Genomic DNA, 13586 nt, shown 5'->3' with positions numbered 1-13586 from the left:
TTCCTCACAAACTTGCATTTTTCTTATTTATAATTAATGTTTTATTATACTGTCATTTTCTTTAAATTTTAGCTAAAAACATATATATAACTATAGTAAATGGAGACTATTGTTAACATGCTCCTAGGTTTAGAATATCAGTGTATTTTTTCCATGTTTTCAGTTTAATTCTATTAAGACTAGAAATCAGACTCCCTTTTGTTAGTATATGATTGCAATTTATGAGTAAGAATCAACTGGTTAAGTAAGTGTGAGGATAGGTTTAGAAGCGAGTAAGGAAATGATGAAGAAATTTGCAAAGAAAGATCTTCAAGAAAAACAAAGAGCTATATTTAAATTTTAGCTGCCAATGTCTTTCAAGAGAAGTAAGTGTATACCTTTAAGTTAATTTTCCAATTTCTAATGAGGAAGAGCATATCACACCCTTGACCAAGTCATTGACCACTTGACACAAGATAGTATGATACAAGGTGCCTAAACCAATATGCACACTATGTATAAGGCAGTACAAATCAGGGGCTTGAATGGAATAGTGACACAGTAGTTCTGCTTCAGCCTAATAAGGCAGCGCCACCTACTGCACACAAGCTTTATTTTGTGTTTGAGATTCTTCAGTAGAAGCTGATCTCTAGGACTTAAGCACAAAACAAAATCATTTTGCCGCCTGTTATCTTTTAAGATGGAAATCTACATCGGTTTATTGAAATATTTGTCTTCCTAGTGTATATATGTATGTTATCAGTCTAAACATTCATATTGAGAATAATAAGAGGGTGGGAGAGAATGGGAGATAAAGAATGTAAATATAAAAAAATAGGACTAAGGAGCATCCCTTTTTGATATCTACTGATGTATCTTTTATTCTGAAAATAAGTCTGATGCCCATTCACACGCCCTTTTACATGTAATAATGACATAAAAATCACTATTAGCCAATGCTTGTTTAAAATGAACTATTGTTTGTATTTCACTCAAGGCTGCCCACAGGTGAGTCCTTCATTAAATGATTACAGACTTAATAAGCCTTCATTGGATTTTCCTTCTCTAGTGTTTTTTTTATTCCTATCATAACACTTAATTCTACAATATTTTTGAATAATAACTCATAATGTTCCTAATGTATTTTGCATTATAGCTTCACATAAGCATTTACATTAAGTATTAACAAGAGCACAGCTTTTTATTAAGTGGGGGTCACTAATTATTCTTTCAAGCATTTTAGTTTATTTCATCTAGTTTATTACAACACAACATAAAATAACTGACAGTAGATATGGTACAATGGTGATTACGATTCTTTTTATCATTCCCTGTAACTCTTCCAAGGTCTTAACTGGTTATTGACCACTTACATCATTCACGGTGAAGTTTACACTTTTTTGCTAAGAAGATCATAGCAGGTCAGATCCTGATTTATAATGAATTTTTCAGCATATATACATTTCTATTAGATATCATTGTCATGCTACTATTAATTTATTTATATGTTAATGGAATGTCATGCAATCTGGAATGTATAGTATTTGACATTTATCAGGGCCTTGATTTCCAAATAAACTAAAATATAATATAACTCATTTCTATATCATGTGCCAATGTCATAATTATAGAATTGAAACATGTTTGGTATCTAGACATACAAAAAGCACAGTTGGTTTCAGTTTTGTATCCTGATTTGAAAAAAACCTATTTGAATTGTCAAAAACTTGATTTTTTCATTCTTGTCTATATCTTTAAAAACGTTTGGCATATTTATTATAACTATACTCATTCAATTAAAACGATTGAATTTTAGATTCTATGCTAGGCTCAGTGATTGAAATATAAGTTCCTTACTGTCAGTGAGCTCCCTTTCTTGTAGAGCAAACAGTGTGTGGATAATTCTAGAACATTAAAAACAAGGAACTGTGGGAATAAAAAAAAAAGGAATTAATCTCTACCCAAACTTCAGTAAATGGGGAGGGGGGGGGGATCCATACTTCCTAGAAGACAAAAATCCTAAATTAAGTCTGCAGAGAAGATAAAGTATTTATCAGGGAGACAGGTAGAGGGAGTGTGTTCCAGGACTGGAGTTAGGATTTGCACACACACTAAAATGAAAGAGCATGGCAGGTTTGGGAAAATTGGGAACATTGTTCAGTTCACCTGGGACTCACGACTGCGAGTGAGGATGTTCTGAGAGGTGAGACTGGACAAGTAGCAGAGATCAGATAATGCAGGGTCTTTTATGCTTTTGGACTTTATTCTGAATTCTTTAGTGTTTTTAAAATGTTTAAAGTAGGGCAGTGAGGGAGTGAGGGATGGGATGGAATTGAAACTGATTAGAAAGTCCCCTCCAGTGACACTGTTGAAAAAGCGTTCAAATAGGATGTGATCAGAGGGAGAGGGAAGTGACTGATCCAGAGAAGATTGAGAAATGATGAAGGCAGAGGGCAAGGGGTAAGTGAATGTCTGGTGGGTTATTACAGTGGTAGAACTATTCAATGTCCCAACAAATGTGAAAACTATAGAAGAAGAAGTCTAGGAAAATTTGTTTCCAGCATAGAAAGAGTCTGATGGCCTCATCCACTAGGATCCAAGCAGTACAGACTGGAGGTGAGTAGGGTGGAGAGGAGTTCTACTGTAAATATATTCAATACACCCAGCAGAGAGATCCAACATGTGGCTGGTTATTGACACCTGGATTTCAGAGGAGAGATTTGTTTCAGAGCTCTTCTAATCATTCTGAATCCTTAATGATATGTGTAACTTGACTGTAGAATAATAAATTGGTTCTATTCTCCAAGACCTTCACCTATCCTGCTGTTCTTACACCCCCTTCCTCCCCACAGAGGACTGGTATGAACAGTTGTATCCCCTCATCCTTACCCTGAAGGACTGCATGGGAGAAGTGGTGAACCGAGCCAAGCAGTCCTTGACATTCGTGCTCCTTCAGGAACTTGCATACAGCTTGCCCCAGTGCTTGATGCTGACTCTGAGAAGGGACATCGTCTTCAGCCAAGCGGTAGATGCCTCTTTTTGTTGTGAGCACAGTGCAATGCTGGGTGGCTAAATGTTATCCTTGGTGACAGAAGAGGTCTTCTTTTGGTAGTTTCATTTTTAAAGAAATTCTTTACTTAAATTTTTGGTATGAGGTTTTCTTGTTCATAATAAACATGAACTGAATGGAAACAGCTTATGAGATCTTCAGTATTTATTTCTGCAAAGAGATGGCCAAGTCTCTGAATTGTACATTCTGTTTCATGGCGCAGACAGTCCGTGAAGAACAGGTTGCCCATCCTGTCATGGTATTACTCCCTGGGGTCTCCACACAGTACAGGCTGGAAGGAAAGGGGCGGCTGCCTTCCACAGCAGGTGGCAGCTGGGGCTGGCAAAAGGGATCTGTTTGCAACCTCCCTTTTATTTATACAGCTCCCTAAGGAATCCCAGGACAAGGCCTCATAATGATCTTTTTGTTTGGTTTGCTTATAAAATAAGTTTGCAGGGAAGTAATGCTTAAAGGCAGGGTTTGGCAGGACCACTTTCTTTGCCTACCCCCAGCCCTATCTCATGACACCAAGGCTGGTCTCCATCACAGTAGCTGTCCTGGGGGCCTTTCTTCTCCCTTCCGCCTCCACACCTACACCTGAGTTTTATAGACATACATATGGAGGAAAGGAGACAGAAGCCTCTCTTCCTAAACATTCCAGGCAAAGGGAATATTTTAACCCAACTGTCCGTGTCTCCCACTATTTCATGGATGTTTCACATACTTGAAAATTTTTAATTAAATCTGTGATGCCTCAAAAATCTTAAATATTTTTCAATTAAAGTTTGCTGACCCAAATGTCTTCAATGACTTTTTTTTAGCTTGCTGGATTGGTTTGTGGTTTTATCATCAAATTACATACAAGTTTGCATGACCCTGGCTTCCTGCAGCAGCTTCACACAGTGGGGTTGATAGTGCAATATGAAGGACTGCTAAGTACATATAGTGAGTATTGCTTTGGTACATGTTAAAATCGTATTCTTATTCATAAGGATAGTTGATCCATAGATTCTGCAGTAAAACTTAAAAATGAGAAATAAACATTTATGACATCAGGCATTAGAGAAATAATGTAACTTTCTGTTCTGTGCATTCATTCACCTTGTAACTGTACTCTTATCCTCATTATGTTTTGAAAATGGAATTATAGATTATTTCATAGTGGAGTCCTGAACAACCATCTGGCTTTTTTAATATAAAAGGCTCTTTGCCAACAGAGTTTCAATGACTGGATTTTTAAAGTCCCAACTCTCTAATGTCTAGAACTGCACTATTCAATACATAGCCTGGTGTGGCTATTGAGCGCTTGAAACGTGTCTAGTCCAAATCAATATGTACTAGACAGGCACACCAGATTTCCAAGACTAGTAAAAACTAGTTTTATGTTAATAATTAATAATTTTATATTTATTTATAACTAAATGATACATTGGGTAGGTATATTGGGTTAGATAAAATATATTATTAATATTAATTTCACCTTTGTAAATCTTACTCTTTTAAAAACGTGACCCCCGGGAAATTTAAAATTATATATGTGGCCTACATTATATTTGAATTGGATAGTGTTGATCTGGACTCTAACTCAATTTCCTCCTTCTTAGGCTTTCTTCGTTAGTGTGCTGAGAAATAAAACTAGTGTGAGCCTGGGTCAGTAGTCTAAAATTCAAACATCTCTATTATTTCTAGAAAAATCAAATATCAAGTCTAAAATTCAAACATCTCTATTATTTCTAGAAAAATCAAATATCAGTCCTGCCAATGGAAAGAGATCTGCATGATCCTCTGTTTCATAAAGGAGTTAAAACTTCCCTATAGTCTTCCACCAAATGTACACATTCTTCTTTCCCTCAAAGGGTACTTGGACTGCTGGAGTCCACTGAAATGGTTTTTATTTCACTGGTGAAAGCCTTCAGCCTCTGAGGAAAAGTGTTTAGAATAAATTCACTGCACTCAGAAACTCATTCACTAAAATGCTAGAACAAATCCCAGCAGGGAGGTGTAATACCAAATGACATTTTCTTCAAATAGTATATTTGTAACAATGCTCCTTCTCCCTTGTGTAGGTGATGAAATCGGAATGCTAGAGGACATGGCTGTTGGCATTTCAGATTTGAAGAAAGTTGCATTTAAAATAATTGAAGCCAAGTCCAATGATGTCTTGCCAGTTATAACAGGAAGGCGGTAAGTGGTGCCTATTTCCTTGAGACCAAGCTTTGTTAGATATTTGTGTTAACTCCTGACAAAGGAGCCAAGGAGAATTAAGGTTTGGTTGGGAAACTTTTCTCTTGTTCTTTTTTCCTTTTTTGTGCAAAATAAGTTAGGGGATGTAAGAGGGGAAGATCTTGAAAAACTCTCAGAAGTCTCATGAATGTTTATCAATTGTCCGGTAGTGAGGTGAGCCTTGTAGTGTTCCTCCAGGAAATATGAGGAATTCAAAAGAATAGCAGGCATCAGAAGAGCATTTTCTCTTTATTACTATCTATTCCAAAGCTCTACATGTTTTTACTTTTGCTGGAATCATTTGGTTAATAGCGTCATAATTCCTAAAATGACTTTTTATTAAATTCTGTTAAAAGCAGCAACATTTTAGAAAGGATCTATTTCTGTGTCATGGGGCATATACCGCCATTTTTCTTAATAATTTTTGACAATTCACTCACAGACTCAAATTTCTGAGAATGGTTTTAAATATAGCTTTGAAGGTCAGTGTATGATGGGTAGAATATCAGAAATAGTTAAGAAAAATGATGATGTGTGGAATAGACCTCCAACAGAAGAATTATATCCTTTGGTAAATCATTTCAGTTGGGGTCCACCAGATTGTAACCATTTGGAAATTAGCACTTTTAAATGCTGCATGAGGATATTTGAAATTTGAAACATTCTTAGATCACAAGGAAAAATATGAACATACTAAAGAGAAGGCCCTTTTCATACTGGAGAGAGATGGAGAAGAAAGTAGGTAGAAAAGTTCAAACTAAACTTGCTTTCTTGGGGCACCTGGGTGGCTCAGTCAGTTAAGCACCTGACTCTTGATCCGAGCTCAGGTCATGATCTCATGGTTCTTAAGTTCAAGCCCTGCATCGGGCTCTGCACTGATAGTGTGAAGCCTGCTTGAGATTCTGCCTCTCCTTCTCTCTTCCCCTGCCCACTTGTGTGTGCTCTCTATTTCTCTCTCAAAATAAGTAAACATAAAAAAATTAACCTTGCTTTCTTGTCTATAGTCAATATATAATAGTTATTTTAAACTTTGTATGAAGGATGCTCAGAGATACATGATTGAATGAAAGGTGACTATTTCTTATAAAGAAAAAATATCCTCATAAAGCTAAATATTTCATCTGTGAACTCATGCTTAATTTTCCATGCATTGGAATAAAGAAGAATAAAATTGTTCATACACACACCTGGAAAACAGTACCACTCTATATTACTATGGAGATTATTATCAAAAGTGGGAAACTGATACTTCTATCACAATTAATATGGAAAGCTTACCAGGCCATTTGGTATAGGCAGAGTATACGCTTTTTCTGAGGGAATGTGCAGGCTGTGCCTAAATTCAAAAGTTACGAAACAGATGTCAGTGGAACTCTTAGAACAGCAAAGTGAGCAACTTGGCAAATCCTCTCTCCTAACAGGAGCACTGCAATTGGACAGAATGGTCTAAAACGACCATCTTGAGACGAAGGAAATAAATGTGCACACAAACTCAGAAGTACTTATTGATGAAAAACTAGTGGACATTGGTTAAGACCATTGGTGTCTGTTGGCTCTCTTGCCTGGAGTTGCTCCCATCCAAGCCAGCTGGGCAGTTGGGTCAGCACAGTTTTACTGCGGTGACACAATCCGAGAAGACCAGCGGTTTCACTACTAGAGGGGGCTGACTTTATTTGGACTGGAGAGCAGAAAAAAGCACACTCCTGAAAAGTTGTTGGAAGCAGTGGTGATACACATAACAATGTCATTCACAATAACGTCAAAAAATAATTACATCGGACCAAATTTAACAAAGTACTCTAAGAATTGTATACAGAACACACAAAATCGTGCTTAGAGAAATTAATAAGATCCAATAAACAGAAAAGACAGTCCGTGTTCCCAGATTAGGATACTCAGTATTGTTTCGATGGCAATTCTCCACAAATTGATCTATAGATTCAGTCCAATTGCTGTCTAAATCCCAGTAGTCTTTTGTGCAGAAATTGGCAAGCTAAACCTAAAATTTGTATGGAAATGCAAAGGAACCAAAATTCCAAAAACAATTTTGCAAAAGAAGGACAAAAGAAGACTTACACTTTCTGATTTCAAGACTTAATATGAAACCACAATAATCAAGACTTTGTGGTACTGGAATAAGTATACACATCTAGATCAATGGAACAGAATTTAGAGCCCAGATGTAAACTGTTCAATTGATTTTTGACAAAAGTGCCAAAGCCATTCAATGGAGAATGGAGAGTCTTTTCAAAAAATGTGCTGTGACAATTGGTTATCCATATGCAGAAAAAATAATTTAGAACCCAATTTACGTCACACACAAAAGTTATCTCATAATGGATCATAGGTCTAAATGTAGGAGCTAAAACTATTTGTAAAACTATTTGAGAAAATATTTCTAAGTCGGGTTCAGGAAAGAGTTCTTAGATAGGACCCCAAATTGTAGATTCATAAAATAAACAATTTGATAGATAGAATTTAATCAAAATTATAAACTTTTAAGGATCAAAAATATCACTAAGTAAATGAAAAGACAAGCCACAGATTGGGAGACAATATATACAAATCATATATCTGATAAAAGACTTGCATCCAGAATGTATAAAGATTCTTACAACTCAATAATTACGAGAAAAAATCCTAATTTAAAAATGGGCAAACAGTTTGAATAGATTTTTTGCCAGGTAAGATATGTGAGTGGTTTATATGCATATGGAAACATATTCAATATCATTAGTCATTAGGAGAATGCAAATTAAAGCCCCAAGTGGATACCGCTTCATCATAGTGGAAACCATCATAATCAAAAATCAGACAAGTGTTCACAAGGATGTGAGAAACCTGGAGCCCTCATACATTGCTGGTGGGCATATAAAGTTGTGCTGCCACTTTGGAAACAGTTTGGCAGTTTCTTAAAAAGTTGAACGTAAAATTACTATATGACTTTTAGGTATATACCAAAGAGAAAATGAAACCATATGTCCACACAACAGCTAATGCATGAATGTTGATAACAGCATTATTCATAATAGTCCAAATCATGAAGTAATCCAAGTATCTGTCAACTTGTGAGTACGTTGACAAAATGTGGTATATCTATACAATAGAATGCTATAAAAAGGAATAAAAAGGAATAATCTGCTGATACATGCTACGACATAATAACTTCAAAGTCATTATGCTAAATGAAAATGATAGACACAAAAGACTATATATTACATAATTCTGTTTATATGAAATATGTAAAAAACTAAAATCTGCAGAGACAGGAAGTAGATCAGTGGTTTCCTGGGGCTGACAGTGGGATTGGGGTTTGAATGCAAATGGTCATTTGCATTCAAGGGAGAGATTTGTTTAAGGTGATAGAAATGTTCTGAAACTGGATTATAGTCAGGACTGCGCAACTCTACAAATTTGCTAAAACTCTGAATTCTGCACTTACAATGCATGAGTTTATGTCAGTTATATTTGATTCAAGCTGACAAAAAGTTATCATAAAATACTATATAATGTTTCACCTTCAGTGCATCTTTACACATGGACTCACTCATTAATACTTCTCGTATTCTGAAAACTGGATTATAGTCAGGACTGCACAACTCTACAAATTTGCTAAAACTCTGAATTCTGCACTTACCATGCATGAGTTTATGTCAGTTATATTTGATTCAAGCTGACAAAAAGTTATCATAAAATACTATATAATGTTTCACCTTCAGTGCATCTTTACACATGGACTCACTCATTAATACTTCTCGTATTCTGAAATAAATAAACATCAGCCCTCTGTTAGCCAGGCTATTGTAAAGGGCACTGAGAGCATTTTTAAAAAGAAAAATAGGGGCGCCTGGGTGGCTCAGTCGGTTAAGCGTCCGACTTCGGCTCAGGTCATGATCTCACAGTCCGTGAGTTCGAGCCCCGCGTCGGGCTCTGTGCGGACAGCTCAGAGCCTGGAGCCTGTTTTGGATTCTGTGTCTCCCTCTCTCTCTCTGACCCTCCCCCGTTCATGCTCTGTCTCTCTCTGTCTCAAAAATAAATAAACATTAAAATAAATAAATAAAAAAAATTAAAAAAAAAAAAAGAAAAATAATGTGGCCATTCATCTGCGGCTAGTGCTAACATCCCTGCTTGCCAGATTGGGGGTATGTCCTGGTTCTCTGGTTTGAAGCTCAGGGTCAATCATCCAGAGTATGTGTCAGTATTGTTATATTTTAGAAAACTAAAAATATCCTCGCAAAGAGACTCACTAGTTGTCCTGTGCTTCTTTTCCCAATACATGTATTGCGATCCCAGCACTATATATAGCTCCAGAAACACATGGATTTTCATAAACTCTGAACAAAACTCTCTATATTTTAATACTCAATTCACACTGCATCAGAAGATGTCAAGTTTAAAAATGTACAAGCAGCTATTCTTGTTGACCATATTCTGTGAATCCTAATTTAAATTTTCCACACCAAACAATAGGGGTAATTTTTAATGGAAATTTCCAGTGAAAAACCACTCCTGTGCAGTGCTAATGTTGCAAAACTGATCAGGAACCCCCAAAGGTTACATTTTAAATAATGAAACAGTTACATTCCCATCAAGCCATCGCAAAGAGGGAGGTTCATCAATAATAATAATAATCAAGCCATGCTAAGTAATGCCTTAAGTGATTGGGCTTATTAGTTTCACTATATTGAAAAATCCATCATTAAATTACTTTCCTTATTCTTGAGACTGACTGGGTTTTAAAAATAATTAAATCAAGAAGATAAATATTGAGTCTCTTATGCACATGGCCCTGGTGTACAAATGAACTAAACATTCTTCCTTTCCTAAAGGATCTCAAAGTAATGGAGAAAAATAAAAAATGAAAATAACTCTTTATGCCAAGTAATTTAATAGTGAAGTGAATGAAATGATTGTTGAATGAATTAATAACAGAAAATAGGGAGATAGCAGCCAGAAACCTAAATCAGCTCTATGTTCCAACTGTTTTATTGTTTCTTTCCAATAAAACTGAATGAAATGAACAATGCTCCTTCTCTTTGCCCTCCGCTTTCTTTAGTGAACATTACGTGGTAGAGGTGAAGCTTCCAGCGAGAATGTTTGAGGCCCTGCCCCTGCAGATTAAAGAAGGGCAATTGCTTCATGTGTATCCAGTACTTTTTAATGTTGGAATCAATGAGCAACAAACTCTTGCTGAGAGGTAAGCTTCAAGTGTAAGATCAGTACTACACATGTTTTTTAATTGGTATGGGTATGCTGAGCAATTCCATACGCTTCCGTGCACAGAACACAGAACTCAGAAAGACTCATGGCAAACGTTCTCCCTTTTTATCACTACCAAGTTATTTGAGATAGCAAGGACAAATATTCACATTTAAGGATCCCTGGCCCACATCAAATTTAAATGTGGCAAACGAATGAGGAAAATATTGATGCCAATACCAAATTATTTACAGGGATTAACTTTCTTCATGTTTCCAAGTACAGTGTGTGTATCCAGTTTTAGAAGTTTTACGTTTGGGGGGTTGGGAGTGCCTGGGTGGCTCAGTCGATTGAGCATATGACTTCGACTCAGGTCATGATCTCATGGCTCGTGAGTTCGAGCCCCATGTGAGGCTCTGTGCTGACAGCTCAGAGCCTGGAGCCTGCTTCATTTTGTGTCTCCCTCTTTCTCTGCCTCTCCCACACTCACACTCTTTCTCATTCTCCTTCAAAAATAAACATTTAAAAAAAAGTTTTTGTGTTTTGGGTGCCTAGGTGGCTCCTTGGTTAGACAACCAACTCTTGATTTGGAATCAGGTCATGATCTCGCGGGTTTGTGTGATTGAGCCCTTTGTTGGGCTCCTGTGCTGACAATGCAGAGTCTGCTTGGGATTCTCTCTCTCTGTCTCTCTCTCTCTCTCTGCCCTTGTCCTCCTTGCATACTCTGTCTCTCCAAATAAATAAATAAATAAATAAATAAATAAATGTTTAAAAAAAAAGTTTTATGTTCATATGTATTTCAACAATGTAAACTCAGCTAATTTTGTCAAACTTTTCTGGACCTGAAACATAGTCTATTATTCCCTTTTGTTTTGTTTACTAAAATAGCTGTTATTGGGCAAGGTTAGCACATCTTTTCATAATAAATTGCTTAGTCAAACAACAGATGATTATACATAGTGCCATGAGTTAGTGTCAAAAATACTTTTGTGAGAAAGCATAGGAATTACTTTTGCATATTACATGATTCACATGTAGAGATTATTGAAAATGTGGATACGAGTTAAAGTTCATAGAACACATTTTTTTTTATTTTTTTTTTCAGCGTTTATTTTTGGGACAGAGAGAGACAGAGCATGAACGGGGGAGGGGCAGAGAGAGAGGGAGACACAGAATCAGAAACAGGCTCCAGGCTCTGAGCCATCAGCCCAGAGCCTGACACGGGGCTCGAACTCCCGGACCGCGAGATGGTGACCTGGCTGAAGTCGGACGCTTAACCGACTGCGCCACCCAGGCGCCCATTTTTAAAAGATTTTAGAGACAGAAGTCACCATCTTGGCTATGAGGCCTGGCTGGAGAGGTTCCCCTACAGGCAGAACTTCTGGAGAATTTGATAGTCTTCCATATTTAAAATGATTTCTTATCCATAATTCACTCTCCAAATGGCTCCTTCCCCCATAGGTATCAGTTTAAAAGTGCCTAGCGTATTCTTGGCCATGACTTGATATGTAAGTGTTAAACCTTTCCAATGTCTTTTACTAAATTAAAAATGCCATTGCATTTACAGTACTCCTGAATTTTTCAATGGTAGTCAAGGTGCCAGTTTTTATCTATTATTTTCCAATGATTTTTCCTTCTCTCCCTCTTATCCAAAAGATATTTCCTGAACAGCATAGGTTTTCATAATTCTCACTTGTCAGTTACAAAATTAGGTGGCAGCTTTGTATTTCATGTTTAATTTCAAACTGTACAGAAGCCATTAATCTCTTTTCTTATACTATGCATAAATCAGAATATATTTGTATTCACTGTGTTGCACAAGTTTTCTTTGATAATTGAGCACTTTTGCAAATAAGTACCTGAAGTCAGATTATATTCCAGTCATTGGTATATATGTGCCTCACAGCAAGTTCAGTGGTTGAGATGAATGATATTTATGAACATAAATTACACAATTTGGGTGGGAAAAACAAAACAGCACTCTAAATTAATTATCTCTTCTTTGGTACACTAAACTACAGAGTGTTTGCGGTTTGAATTAGTAAGTTAAGACCTGTGAATGTCATCTTGAGAGATGTGGAAGTCCCGTGTACAGACTTTCAAGGAATAGTTACCATTGTATTTTCAAGCCCTCTACATTCGGTTAATTTGCATCATTTATGTCACTATCTCAGTTCTTAGTTACTTTATTTTAAAAAGCCCCTTACCTTCTTTGTGGCGCCCATGTGGCTCAGTTGGTTAAGCATCCAACTTCGGCTCAGGTCATGATCTCACGGTTCGTGAGTTTGAGCTCCACATCAGGCTGTGTGCTGACAGCTTACAGCCTGGACCCTGCTTTGGATTCTGTGTTTCCCTCTTTCTCTGTCCCTCCCCCACTTGTGCTCGCTCTTGCTTGCTCTCTCTCTCCCTCTCTCTCAAAAATAAATAAACATCAAAAAATAAAATGTCCCTTCCCTTTCTTCTCTCTTATCAATCTTGCATATTTTATGTGTGTGTGCACACACGTGCACCATGCACACATACACTTTTTTCATAACTGGAAGCTGTAAAAACACATAAGACTTGAAAAGGAGATAAATGACAAAGTATAGAAAAACTTGAAGAGAAGAGGGAAGGCTGACACTTAGACATCAACCAATTACTGATTTAAGTAAATTACTCTGTCTCTGTTCTCTGAGTCTTATTTCTCTGATTCTGAATTTTGAGCTTTACCAGGCAACATCTACAAGTTAGGTATGCTATGTAATCCAGGTTCAATACTTTACGAACTATTTACCCATTGCCAACTTGTATGTTATGTGTATCCATTCTTAATTAAATAAGTACTAATTACTCTGGCCTACACAACAAAATCCTTCAGACTGGGCAGTTTACACAACAGAAATGTATATCTCATTTGTATATCTCATTTGTATATCAAATGTATATCTCAAATGTATAGCCTCATTCCAGAGGCTGAGAATTCCAAGATCAAGGTTCTAGCCAACTTGGCTTCTGGTGAGAAGTCTCTCTAACTTTCTCTCTGTGTGCTCCCTTGATCTCTTTTGTGGGCACAGAGAGAGATGGTGAGCTCACAGGTGTCTCTCTTTGCAAGGACACACCAATCCTATTAGATTAGGGCCCCCACCTCATTTGA

The 13586-nt window shown here is 36.8% G+C and overlaps 1 protein-coding gene across 3 annotated transcripts in view; it reads left to right on the top strand.

The window, feature by feature from the left end:
• The window catches only part of INPP4B (inositol polyphosphate-4-phosphatase type II B), a 763493-nt gene that overhangs the window by 674610 nt on the left and 75297 nt on the right, over positions 1-13586 (top strand). For all 3 annotated transcript variants that reach the window (XM_047091642.1, XM_047091644.1, XM_047091643.1), the window contains 4 exons: positions 2832-3004; positions 3850-3973; positions 5095-5212; positions 10308-10448. In XM_047091642.1, the coding sequence (XP_046947598.1) occupies positions 2832-3004; positions 3850-3973; positions 5095-5212; positions 10308-10448 (556 nt within the window). The remainder of the gene's footprint in view (positions 1-2831; positions 3005-3849; positions 3974-5094; positions 5213-10307; positions 10449-13586) is intronic.

Source organism: Lynx rufus, unplaced genomic scaffold (assembly GCF_022079265.1).
Source record: "Lynx rufus isolate CCGP_SWC_20201006 ecotype Redwood Valley unplaced genomic scaffold, mLynRuf1.p SCAF_3, whole genome shotgun sequence".
NCBI lineage: Eukaryota > Metazoa > Chordata > Mammalia > Carnivora > Felidae > Lynx > Lynx rufus.
This window is presented reverse-complemented; position numbering and strand designations above follow the sequence as displayed.